Here is a 13,588-nt window from a genome sequence, read left to right as displayed (position 1 = left end):
CTTGGAGAAAGATACCAATCCTTCCTTCTTTATCAGCCATTTTGGAACGCCTAAAAATGAGCTCAATGGGGACCTCCTGGAAAGGTAGGAAAACCATCCTAACCGAGGTTCGGTGTACAAGCTTTCAAAAGCAAGCTGCACTTCTTTCAGGGAGTTGTAACATCAAAAAAGTTGCTCCACTCCCCCAAGATTGGCTGAGCAGGTGTTGGTGGTGAAGGGTCCTCGCTTGTAATTATTTACCAGCTACCTACACAGCCTGCAGAGAGAGTTCCTCACTTCAGGTGAATTGATACAGCTCGTCCTTAACTCATTTACATTGCAGCCCAACGGCAACTGGAATCAGCAAATATAATCGTCTGTGCAGAGGGAAGTTTCATAGGAACAGGAGTAGGCCGTTTAGCCCCTCGAGCTTGTTCCGTCATTCAATGAGATCATGGCTCATCTGTGACCTAACTCCATATCCTCATATCCCTTAATACCTTCGGTTAACAAAAATCTATCAAGCTCAGGTTTAAAATTAACAACTGATCTAGCATCAATTGCCGTTTGCGGAAGAGTTTTACAACCTTCTACCACCCTTTGTGTGTAGAAGTGTTTCCTAACTTCACTCCTGAAAGGCCTGGCACTAATTTTTAGGCTATATCCCCTAGTCTTAGATTCTTCAATCAGTGGAAATAGTTTCTCTCTACCATATCAATTATTCTTAATATCTTGAAAGCTTTGATCAAATCACCCTTTAATCTTCTAAATTCCAGGGAATACAACCCTAGTTTGTGTAATCGCTCCTCGTAATTTAACCCTTGGAGTCCAGGTATCATTTGGTAAATTCAGGCTGCAGACCCTCCCAAGGCCAATATATCCTTCCTAAGGTGTGGTGCCCAGAACTGCTCACAGTACTCCAGGTGTGGTCTAACCAGGGTTTTGTATAGCTGTAGCATGACTTTTTCCCCCTTGTATTCTAGTCCTCTAGATATAAAGGCCAGCATTCCATTAGCCTTTTTGATTATTTTCTGTACCTGTTCATGACATTTTAATTGGAACAAAGGAGGCTGAGGGGAGACCTTATTGAGGTGTATAAAATTATGAGGGGCCTAGATAGAGTGGATAGGAAGGACCTATTTCCCTTAGCAGAGGGGTCAACAACCAGGGGGCATAGATTTAAAGTAATTAGTAGGAGGTTTTGAGTGGATTTGAGGGAAATTTCTTCACCCAGAGGGTGGTGGGGGTCTGGAACTCACTGCCAGAAACCCTCACCACATTTAAAAAGTGCTTGGATGTGCACTTGAAGTGTCGTAACCTACAGGGCTACGGACCAAGAGCGGGAAAGTGGGATTAAGCTGGAAAGCTCTTTGTCGGCCGGCGCGAACACGATGGGCTGAAATGGCCTCCTTTCCATGCTGTAACTTTCTATGATTTTAATGACCTATGTACATGGACCCCTAAATCTCTTTGGACCTCCACTGTTTCTAGCTTTCAAACTAGAATGGATTCACTTGGACGCCAATGAGGGTTGAAGCAGGAACAAGAGCAGAAAGACTGAAGAAACCTCAGGAGAACCTGTAGAAAATAAAAAGTGTCCAACTTTTTAAAAATAAGTCCTTGCAGTTGCCATATGCGCAAAGTCTGGTTCCACCCGTTACATAAACTAGGCTTGTATTCCCTGGAATATAGAAACTTAAGGGGTGATTTAATTGAGGTTTTTTTTTAGGATTTTGAAAGGAATTGATAAGGTGGATAGAAAGTTTTTTCCGCTGATGGGTCTAGGCACAAGGGGGCATAACCTTAAAATCAGTGCCAGGCAATTCAGGAGAGAAGTTAGAAAATATCTTCTTCACACAAAGGGTGGTAGAAGTGTGGCACTCTCTCCCATAAAAAGCAGTAGATGCTAGCTCAATTAATAATTTTAAATCTGAGTTTGGTAGATTTTTGGTAGACAAGGGTATAAAAGGATATGGAGACAAGGAAGGTGGATGGAGTTGAGATACAGATCAGCCATGATCTCATTGAATGGCGAAACAGGCTCGAGGGGCTGAATGGTCTCCTCCTGTTCCTATGATCCCCCCGCCCCGCCCCAGATTCGCCAGCCTACATTCAGTGCCGTGAATCTAACTGAACAAGCAAAACACTTTGATGATCAAAATCTGTGCACGCCTCAAGGACAGTTTTAAACAGGCCAACCTGTTTGGCTTTGAGCAAAGCAATTGGGAGTGTTGGGGGGGGTGGTGGGTGACAGGAAGGCAGATCAAAGACCCTGGCTGGAGCAGAACAGGGAGCACAGTCTGGGAGAACCCAGCCTCAAACAGTGCAGGAAGGTGAAGCTGAGGTAGAAGATCAGCCATGATCTTATTGAATGGCGGAGCAGGCTCGAGGGGCCGAATGGCCTACTCATGTTCCTATTTCTTATCTTCTTGTGAGACACAAGAAACTCACGTGAGGTTTGTAATTGTATAAGCTTTAAATACACAAATTATGATAAAATTGCAACAACCTAATCTTAGAGGCCTTTAATTTAAAGTCAATGTATTTCTGAGCCCTTTGTATAAGCATCATCGATTCTTTCTACACAAGGGATAATTTTCTGGCTTTGCATTCAGCAGAGACCTTTACCCACCAGTAGCACACATCAGAAACTCGAGCCTATGCTGTGTATGATTTTCCAACCATTGAAATGAATAGTGAAAAAAAAAATTGCACGCCTAAATTGCCAGTATACACGTCCCACTAGGAGCTCAAAAATCAGAAAATTACCCCTGGAGGCTGCTCGTTATCTTGTCAAGGCAACAGCAAATACACCCCCTCGTGAGCAAAGTGTACAGCTGCACACTGTCTCAGCGGTGCCCCTCGCACTGGACCACGTCTCTTGTACGTTGGACACCCATGTATAGGAAAAGACTAGGCTTTCTCAATCCAGGGGGGGCTGGGACTACAACCCACGGTATGAAATTAGATTCTTTGAACTCGCAAGAATTCGTCTTTCTGGCCACAAGCCACATTGTTCTCAGGGGCAATGTTCTATGATTTGTCTCCTGGGTTGTCTTTGTTGCTTCTATCCGGTTTTCTGGTTGGATCCATGTTGGTCCCTTCGAACGTAACCTTGTTTTTCACGCCTTCCTGCACCATTCGGTGCTGGATTCGCAGCTTTGCGTTCTGATACCTGCAGAACATCCTGAAGAGGATATACGCATATTTGAAATGGTTTATTTTGCCTCAAATCACACAGAATTTCAGGTGCATTGAGATACTGCCACAGCAGGCTGAAAGCCCAGTTGTACTGCAGTCCCTGCATCAATACAGCAGTGTCTGCACAAAGCCCAGCATCACTGTGGTTGGAAGTTACCAATCTGAGGGCGATATGAGTTTTGGCAAATGACACAAGACCCCTCCTCTCATGCAATACAAGTGTAACTTTTACCAAGCCCTTTTATCCCCCTCAACAATTGTCTCCCTTCCCTGAAGCTGCTGCCTAACAATGCTGTACACGTGTTTGTAGTCACCCTTCAGAACCTCAGCCAAGTGACCATTATTCATGTGTGAACCTTCATGGGGAACGCTGGCAGGCTACTTGACTGCAGGGAGCATCACAGGTGAGCTCTCTCCCGACGGCCTGGCATGCGCACTTCCAGCGAGGGTGGCTCGATAGCAAACCCTGGCTGAATTTCTCCTCCCGAATCCAGCCACATGAAGGCAAACTGCAAGTCCCCTACCACCATTCCTCCCACCTCCCAGCTGAGGAATAAAACTGGGATCGTTCTGGCCTGTATGGTTCACATACTTGTTGGATAAACTCACCAAGCGTTCAAGTGAGCCAAAGGCATCTTTTTAAAACTTTGCTTTTTTTTTAAAGTTTAAATAAAATTACCACTTTTAAGTATTAATATAGAATTTACAGCACAGAAACAGGCCATTCGGCCCAACTGATCTATGCCAGTGTTTATGCGCCACACAATCAATGTTCCCTGTAAGCTGCGCTTTGTTCTGCGCGGCCTGTTTCCTTTAATGCGCGGACTCTTTAAATTTCTGCGCATGCGCGGTATTTACAACGTAAAAGCCGGGACCTTACAGATTTAAGGTGGTCATGGAAAAAGACAAAGACGGCCCGGAAATAAGGGTTCTAAATTGGGGGAAGGCCGATTTTAATATGATAAGGCAGGATCTGGCCAAAGTGGACTGGGAGCAGCTGCTTATAGGAAAATCCACATCAAAACAGTGGGAGACTTTCAGAAGGGAAATAGAGAGAGTACAACGCCAACATGTTCCTGTAAAGGTCAAGGGTGGGACCAACAAGCAAAGGGAACCTTGGATGACAAGGGATATACAAAAATGCATTAGAAATAAAAGGGGGGCTTTTGGCAGTTACAAAAGACTAAAGACAGAAGAAGCCCTAGAGGAGTATAAAAAGTGCAGGGGCATACTTAAAAAGGAAATTAGGAGGGCGAGGAGGGGCTATGAAATAACACTGGCGAGCAAAATAAAGGAAAATCCTAAGATGTTTTATAAGTATATTAAGGGCAAGAGGATAACCAGGGAAAGGGTAGGGCCCATTAGGGACCAAAGTGGCAATCTGTGTGTAGAGCCAGAGGATGTAGGCGGGGTTTTAAATGAATTTTTTGCATCTGTGTTCACTATGGAGAAAGACGATGCAGACATAGAAATCGGGCAAGGGGACTGTGACATACTCGAACATATTAGCATCGAGAGGGAGGAGGTGCTAGCGGTTTTAGCGGGCCAAAAAGTGGATAAATCCCCAGGCCCGGACGAGATGTATCCCAGGCTGCTGTGGGAGGCAAGGGAGGAGATTGCAGGGGCTCTGACACTAATTTTCAGAACCTCTCTGGCCACAGGGGATGTACCAGAGGACTGGAGAACAGCTAACGTAGTACCATTATTCAAGAAGGGTAGCAGGGATAAACCAGGGAATTACAGGCCAGTGAGTCTAACATCTGTGGTGGGGAAATTATTGGAAAAAATTCTGAGGGACAAAATTAATCTCCACTTGGAGAGGCAAGGATTAATCGGGGATAGTCAGCATGGCTTTGTCAAGGGTAAATCATGTCTAACAAATCTGATCGAATTTTTCGAGGGGGTGACTAGTGGGGTGGATGAGGGAAATGCTGTGGATGTGGTTTACATGGACTTCAGTAAAGCTTTTGACAAAGTCCCGCATAGGAGACTGGTCAAGAAGGTAAGAGCCCATGGGATCCAGGGTGCCTTGGATCCTAAACTGGCTGAGTGGCAGGAGGCAGAGGGTGATGGTCGAAGGTTGCTTTTGTGACTGGAAGCCTGTGTCCAGTGGGGTACCTCAGGGATCGGTGCTGGGTCCCTTGTTGTTTGTGATCTACATAAATGATTTGGATGAGAATGTAAAAGGTATGATCAGTAAGTTCGCAGATGACACGAAAATTGGTGGGGTGGTAAATTGCGAGGAGGAAAGCCTCCAGCTACAGGACGATATAAACGGGTTGGTCAGATGGGCGGAAAAGTGGCAAATGGAATTTAACCCTGAAAAGTGCGAGGTGATGCATTTTGGACGGACAAATAAGGCAAGGGCATACACAATGAGTGGTAGGACCCTAGGAAGTACAGAGGGTCAGAGGGACCTTGGTGTACATGTACATAGATCCCTGAAGGCAGCGGAGCAGGTAGATAAGGTGGTTAAAAAGGCATATGGGATACTTGCCTTCATTAGCCGAGGCATAGAATATAAGAGGAGGGAGGTTATGATGGAGCTGTACAAAACGCTGGTGAGGCCACAGCTGGAGTACTGTGTGCAGTTCTGGTCGCCTCACTATAGGAAGGATGTGATTGCTTTGGAGAGGGTGCAGAGAAGATTCACCAGGATGTTACCTGGGATGGAGCGCCTCAGCTATGAAGAGAGGCTGGACAGGCTGGAGTTGTTTTCCTTGGAGCAGAGAAGGCTGAGGGGGGACCTGATTGAGGTGTACAAAATAATGAGGGGCATAGATAGGGTAGATAAAGAGGAACTTTTCCCCTTAGTGGGGGGGTCAATAACAAGGGGGCATAGATTCAGGGTAAGGGGCAGGAGATTTAGAGGGGATTTGAGGAGGAACTTTTTCACCCAGAGGGTGGTTGGAATGTGGAACTCAATGCCTGAAAGGGTGGTGGAGGCAGGAACCCTCACAACATTCAAGAAGCATTTGGATGAGCACTTGAAATGCCATTGCATACAAGGCTATGGACCAAATGCTGGAAAATGGGATTAGACTGGACAGGGATGGATGGGCGGCGCAGACACGATGGGCCGAAGGGCCTCTTTCTGTGCTGTAAAACTCTATGACTCTATGACTGCGTGGCCACATGCGTGCATGCCTTAGCGGGAACATCACACATGATTTTAATGTTAAGGAGCCAAGAGTAGGCAAGTTGTGTCTTCGCTAATGTTAAAGACCGCACTAATGTTCCAGGGACAGGGTACTGAGTTTGGATGATCAGCCATGAACTCATTAAATGGCGGAACAGGCTCGAGGGGCCGCATGGCCTACTCCTGTTCCTATCTTCTATGTTTCTAACCCCGGTGAGCTCAGCACTGCTCACGTGTTTTAAGTATGCATTAAACAGAGCTCCGGTTAGCCTGAGCAAGAGACAGTGCGAGTGGGATAAGGGCGTCCCCCTCACATCGCTCTCGACGCAGCTCACTCTATCAAGCTGCTATGTGCAGTAGAGAGACACAGTATCAGAGGCTACAGGTAACAGCAGCAACAAATCCAACTAACGCCAAAGCAAAAAGAAAGCAGAGAAAGAATACGCTAAAAAAAACAAAATGTCACAAAAAAACTCAAAATCAAGCAAGAAAATAAAACAAAAGAGAACCTTGCAACCATAGAACAAAGATACATTCTCGAGATGAACAGACTTACCAAGTCCCCAAAGTCGTAAGTAGGAAGCTCCCCACACCAAAGTCAAAAGATCGCTTTACTCTGCCTGCAGGTAAAGAGAAGGCAGAATTATTGTAAAAATTAAAACAAAATTCAAGGATGATCACCAATTTCATATCCCCGACTTTAATCCCTCCACCGCTGGCGGCCGTGCCTTCAGCTGCCTGGATCCTAAGCTCTGGAATTCCCTCCCTAAACCTCTCCGCCTCTCTCTCCTCCTTTAAGATGCTCCTTAAAACCTACCTCTTTGACCAAGCTTTTGGTCATCTGCCCTAATAGCTCCTTATGTCGCTCAGTGTCAAATTTTGTTTTAGAACGCTCCTGTGAAGTGCCTTGGGACGTTTTACTATGTTAAAGGCGGTATATAAATGCAAGTTGTTGTTGTTATTATTATTGTACTGTAGTGTGTAAATGAGCTGTAGGCCAGAAGGTCCCCGGTTCCATTCCCAGTCTATGCGGAGTTCACTGGTCCCACCCAGGGTAGTGACGGAGCTACTACTATTGGTCTCGATTACCAGTCACTTATTGTTGGAACAAAGGAAAATACTGTGGGTGCTGCAAATCCAAAATATAAACAGAAAATGCTAGAAATACTCAGCAGGCCAGGCAGCGTCTGTGGAGTGATGCTGCCTGGCCTACTTATTGTTGGAAAGTAGACAACCAGATGAAGATAGGATCAGGCTTGGCTATGCCCCCTCCTATAGTTGTATAGCCTGCTGACACTCACCAAGCCAGGCCCACACGTGAGAAATGGCCATTGGGCAAGATAACAGAGGAGAGCAGAGTCCGATAGTGCTTGATGTGGTCCAGCCAGATCTGGCGAGGAATGGCTGAACCAGTTGTGCGCCATATTCGGCGCCCCTTGGATTTAAGCGAGCAAAGATGGGGGGGGGGGGCCGCACCAGCATGAACGACCAAGGTGGAAGAGGGTAAGGGCTTTACTGGGAACGACGACATTAAAAGTTGGACGTGAGTATGTGATTGAGCAGATCAATAACCTCAGAAGTAGCGTGTCGAATGGAGGGCCAACGGCTAGACAGTTCGGAGTTTGAAAGTGCCGTTGTAAGTGACTTGGGGGGAAGAGCTTTTCTCCCCCAGGGGAAGTGGGATTGAAAGTGGGATGCGAGTGGTGAGGGATAAAAGGAAGTGGCCAGAGATGGCCTTGTCCGTGATTGAGACGATGGAAATAGAGAGGCCACGCGAGATGGCAAGGTCAAGGGGGTGGCCGTGAATATGGGTAGGAGAGTTTATACAGAGGAAGAGGTTAAAGGAGGGCAGTGAACTCGGGGGAGCCAGGGCAAGGTGAGTTAACCTGAGCAAAAGAAAAACACATCACATCATAGCTCATACCTTCCCATCGATACCACACCAATTCTACCCTGCAATCTGCTTAATACACCCAAAAGTAAATTTAAGTCAATATAGATTATACAAAATAGAAATTTGGGGACTTTTTAAACAATATGATTGAGTTTCTGTGTAATCCTGAAGTCTATAAACCATTTGCGTTTTAATCTTGTGGTTTATGACTTGGTGCAGTAAGGCACAGCACTGCTTCCGAGGCTCAGGTCTCAACACAGTGCTGACAGGATGGGGGGAGGTCTCCACCTTCGGCAAGCCGCAAAGGTCCCGTCTGAAATTAGTTTGAGTAGATTTAACCCATCTCAATGTAGGCATGAATCGAGATCTCAAAATCACTCACAATTCAGAATCCAGAGGCAGCACAATGACAACTGGCGGACAGAAGTGTCACATTGGTGCAGGAGGAGGTGCTCTTCCAAGATGGAAGTTCAAGTAAATCATTAGGGCAGAGTAGAGGGCGCTTCACACTGCATATGATTGTGGCGTCATATTTGAACCCCAGATGAGCTTCCGACCATATATCCGCGCCATCATTAAGACCGTCTATTTCCACCTCCGTAACATCGCCCGACTCCGCCCTTGCCTCAGCTCATCTGCTGCTGAAACCCTCATCCATGCCTTTGTTACCTCTAGACTTGACTATTCCAACACACTCCTGACCGACCTCCCACATTCTACCCTCCGTAAACTTGAGATCGTCCAAAGCTCGGCTGCCCGTATCCTAACCAAGTCTCGTTCACCCATCACCCCTGTGCTCGTTGACCTACATTGGCTCCCAGTTACGCAACACCTCAATTTAAACATTCTCATCCTTGTTGTAAAATCCTTCCATGGCCTCGCCCCTCCCTATCTCTGTAATCTCCTCCAGCCCTACAACCCTCCGAGATCTCTGCGCTCCTCTAACTCTGGCCTCTTGAACGTCCCCGATTTTAATCGCTCCACCACTGGCGGCCGGGCCTTCAGCTGCCAAGGCCCTAAGCTCTGGAATTCCCTCCCTAAACCTCTCCCTCCTCCTTAAAATCTACCTCTTTGACCAAGCCACAATAACTCCTTGTGTGGCTCGGTGTCCAATTTTGTTTGATAATGGTCCCGAGAAGTCCCTTGGGACGGTTTACTACGTTAAAGGCGCTATATAAATACAGGTTGTTGTTGTTTGCCTGACACTAGGTGCAAGTAGGAAAATGGAGACGGTCTATTTTCCCAGCACTGACGTCCTTCACCTTGAGCAGAATGATCACTTCCAATACAAAACAAATCCTAACATTATTCAGACACACACACACCTCAAGTATTACAGCACTGCCAAAGGCAAACCTTTTCTGTTCTTATCGACCCTATGATAAATGTTATAGAATAGAGCTCTGAAAAAAAAATCACTGCAATATTGTGGAGGATGCTTACTTGTTGCTAGGAAGTGGCCAAGCCCAGCTACTACAGCGCCCGCTGATCCATACAGCACAGAGTCTCGGGCACAGGGAACGTTCTGCACATCCAAGATTCCCAGGAGCTTGAATGACTGAAAGAACAAAAAAAAAGTTTTGACTAATTAGAAGAAATATGATTTCTTTCTAACAACAAGATTGGAATCCCTAGGTTTGCACACAATTCAAAGAAAACTAGACAAAGCCGAATAAGACAATGCAGCCCACACCATGAAGTGCAGTGACTGTTGTATAAGCAAACACAGCACCTGTATCAGCAACAGCCATGAATGAATAATCAGTCAATCTCCTTTCAGTTGGCGAATGGATGTACGTTGGTTACAAAACGTGGAGCATTCTCTGCAAATTTCAAAATTCGAAATGTCCTGGCCAATATTTATTCCTCAATCGACATCATTAAAAAAAAAGATTATCTGGTCATTTTCACATTGCTGTTTGTGGGAGCTTGCTGTGCGCAAATTGGCTGCCGCGTTTCCTACATTACAACAGTGACTAGTACTTCATTGGCTGCAAAACGCTTTGGCACGTCCTGAGGTCGTGAAATGCGCTATATAAATGCAAGTCTTTTTCTTTCAAATTGTTCCATGGAATATTTAATGTCTTCCCGAAACATCAGAAGAAGCAGAGGAGATCTCGATTTAACGTCTAAACTGAAGGACGACATTCTTGAAAAGGCAGCATTCCTTCAGTATGGAACTGATCCCTGTGGGGCACAGTTCCACAGCCTATTCTTTAACGGTGAATGTCAGTAGGCTATTTGACTGGGGATGGGGCGGGGGTATCAGAGTGATCCTGTCCTCACCTGATCACACACAGACCTGCAGCATGAGTTGCTGGACACTGATCAGGTTTGGGAACCGTGGCCGACTTTCCCTTTCCAAAGATGTGCGGGTTAGGTTGATTGGCTATGATAAATTGACCCTTAGTGTTAGGGGGATTAAATACGTGGGGTTACGGGGATAGGGTGGGATATGTGTCGGTGTAGGGGTTACGGGGATCGGGTGGAATATGTGTCGGTGCAGGCTCGATGGGCCGAAATGGCCTCTATCTGCACTGTGGGGTTTCTGTGATTCTGTGAACCAGTGACTCCAAGAGCAATTGTTGCATCCCTGTAGCTGTCATGGTTGAGGGAAGCGAACAGTATAGACCAGGGATCAAACCTGGGCCCTTACGTAGGAACAAGTAGCCCTTCGAGCCTGTTCCGCCATTGCTCATCTGTAGGGCTTCAAACACCAGGAAAAATTGCAGCGTCATTTTTTAATTTTTAAAATGTGCTGTGCAGTTTTTCATTCCTCAAAATTGCGAGCCAATCTTGAAACCTAGGGCTCTTGCATTGTTCCACGGAAACCCAGCGTAAGCTCGAGGAACAGCACCTCATCTTCCGATTAGGCACTTTACAGCCTACCGGACTCAATATCGAGTTCAACAATTTCAGATCATAACCTCGGCCCCTATTACATTTTTACATATATTTTTTATCCACACCTTTGTTTTGTGCCCTTCCCCTCTTTTTTTCTCTCCCACATGGCAGCTGTCTCTCATTCTGCCAGGCATTTCACACCATCTTTTGTCTCTTTACTAGTCCTATCACCATCTCGTCTCGTTCTGAATACCTCTTAATGTCTCTTCATTTCTCTTTTGTTCTTTCATCCCCATTTCCCAGCCCCCAAACTGGCCTTTTAATCCGTTTCATTTCCTGTGTTTTTTTCAGTCCCGACGAAGGGTTTCGACCTGAAACGTTGACTCTATTTCTCTCTCCACGGATGTTGCCTGGCTTGCTGAGTTTTTCCAGCATTTTCTGTTGTTATTTTGAAACCTAGAATGTCCAAGTTGAAAACCAAACAGGTGGTCACCACAGTTAGGTGATTTATGGTCACAGAACAAAAAAAGACTTGCATTTATATAGCGCCTTTCATGTTCATCGAACGGCCCAAAGCACTTTACAGCCAATGAAGTACTTTTTGAAGTGGAGTCACTGTTGTAGGAAAAGCGACAGCCAATTTGCGCACAGCAAGCTTCCACAAACAGCAGTGTGATAATGACCGGATAATGTTTTTGTTATGTTGATTGAGGGAAAAATATTGGCCCCAGGACACCGGGGATAACTCCCCTGTTCTTCTTCGAAATAGTGTCATGGGATCTTTTACATCCACCTAACAGGGCAGACGGGGCCTCGGTTTAACGTCTCATCCGAATGATGACGCCTCCAATAATGCAGCGCTCCCCCAGCACTGCACTGTGGAGCGTCAGCCTAGACTTTTGAGCTAAAGTCTCTGGAGCGGGAATCGAACCCACAGCCTTCTGACTCAAGAGGCGAGTGCCACAACGGCTGACACAGATTTTTGCGAACACTTGCACAAAATGGAGCCGCGTTTATTTTTTCAGAAGTGACTTGACAGGTAGGCACCAAAAGGTGGTGCCATTTTCAGAGCTTGTAAGAATTATGCAAAAGAGTAGAGCAAGCCCACTTCACCCATGCAAAAAAGCTGGAAATCTGAAGAGAGAAATGCTGGAACACTCAGCAGGTGGCTGAGCAGTTGCAGCATTTTCGGCTTTTTGCATTTCAGAAGGCCACTTCTCCCCACGGAGCAGCAGCGACCTTGGCTTGACATTGACGGTGCCGAGTGCGCATGCCCGTGACCTTTCACCCGCCCCAACCAGCCGTTATGACGCGTTCACCTTCGGATTCTCCGCCTCACTCTCGGTCGACATGGCGGCTTCTCCTGCTCACCGTGGAGGTGGGTCTAAAACCTTTCCCCGCCCCGCTGTATGTTCAGTGCTACCGAGTCCGCGTTCAATCGGCGAAACAATGGCCGCCAGCGAGCGCCGAAAGCGTCAGGTCAGGAGCGGAAGAGACGGGCGGGCAGTTCTGCGCTTGCGCGTACTTGGGTGGGGCGAGGGGAAGTTGAATTCTGCACACTTAAGTGGGCAAGAGGAAAAGTTTGAGTGTTCGTAAGGACACCAACAATAACCCGCAGTCTTTTTTTTTTAAAGCTCCTTTAACTTAGAAAAACGTCCCCAAGAACTTCACATAGTGCAATCAGTTGGACATGGATCCAATAGGGAATTTAGGAGAAAGAAACTTCTTTACCCAGAAAAAGAAATAAGAACAGAACAGTTCTGACGAAAGGTCATCGGCCTGAAACATTAACTCTGTTTCTCTTTCTCTCTCCACAGATGCTACCTGACCTGCTGAGCATTCCCAGCATTTTCTGTTTTTATTTCAGATTTCCAGCATCTGGCACGGACTCGATGGGCCGAATGGCCTCCTTCTAACATAGAAACATAGAAGATAGGAGCAGGACTAGGCCATTCGGCCCCTCGAGCCTGCTCCGCCATTCATCCAAACTCCGTACCCTGTCCCTGCCTTCTCCCCATATCCCTTGATCCCTTTAGCCTTAAGAAATATATCTAACTCCTTCTTGAATATATTTAATGAATTGGCCTCTACTGCCTTCTGTGGTGGAGAATTCCACAGGTTCACCACTCTCTGGATGAAGAAATCCCTCCTCATCTCTGTCCTAAATGGCTTACCCCTTATCCTTAGACTGTGACCCCTGGTTCTGGACTCCCCGGCCATCGGGAACATCCTTCCTGCATCTAGTCTGTCTAGTCCTGTTAGAATTTTATAAGTTGCAATTCTGTGCCGTTATGACTCTATGACTATCTGCAGTATTTTGCTTTTGTAAAAGAAAGTCTTGCATTTATACAGCACCTTCCACATCCTCAGGACGTCCCAAAGCGCTTTACAGCCAATGAAGTACTTTCAGTCACTGTTGTAATGTGGGAAACACGGCAGCCAAGTGGCCAACAGCAATCTCCCACAAGCAGCAATATGATAATGACCTGATCTGTTTTTTTGTGATGTTGATTGAGGGATAAACATTGGCC

General features: G+C 46.3%; 1 protein-coding gene across 2 annotated transcripts; it reads right to left on the bottom strand.

Annotated features, from left to right (window-relative positions):
- Positions 1 to 2,489: 2,489 nt before the first annotated feature.
- Positions 2,490 to 12,578, bottom strand: cox20 (cytochrome c oxidase assembly factor COX20). Of its 2 annotated transcripts, none has more exons than XM_085979784.1 (4): positions 12,377 to 12,578; positions 9,657 to 9,771; positions 6,876 to 6,939; positions 2,490 to 3,166 (listed from the first exon to the last, which is right to left on the bottom strand). In XM_085979784.1, exons 1-4 carry the CDS (start codon positions 12,407 to 12,409, stop codon positions 3,013 to 3,015), a joined length of 366 nt encoding a protein of 121 aa, XP_085835910.1. In that variant the 5' UTR covers positions 12,410 to 12,578; the 3' UTR covers positions 2,490 to 3,012. The 2 variants fall into 2 exon arrangements, with proteins under 2 accessions (XP_085835910.1, XP_085835909.1); XM_085979783.1 differs by lacking the exon at positions 12,377 to 12,578 and adding an exon at positions 11,183 to 12,029.
- Positions 12,579 to 13,588: the final 1,010 nt, after the last annotated feature.

This window comes from Somniosus microcephalus, chromosome 3 (genome assembly GCF_052327205.1).
Source record: "Somniosus microcephalus isolate GS21.2 chromosome 3, FLI_Smic_1.0, whole genome shotgun sequence".
Taxonomy (NCBI): Eukaryota; Metazoa; Chordata; class Chondrichthyes; order Squaliformes; family Somniosidae; genus Somniosus; species Somniosus microcephalus.
The sequence above is the reverse complement of the archived record's forward strand: the minus strand, read 5'-3'. Positions and strand labels throughout refer to the sequence as shown.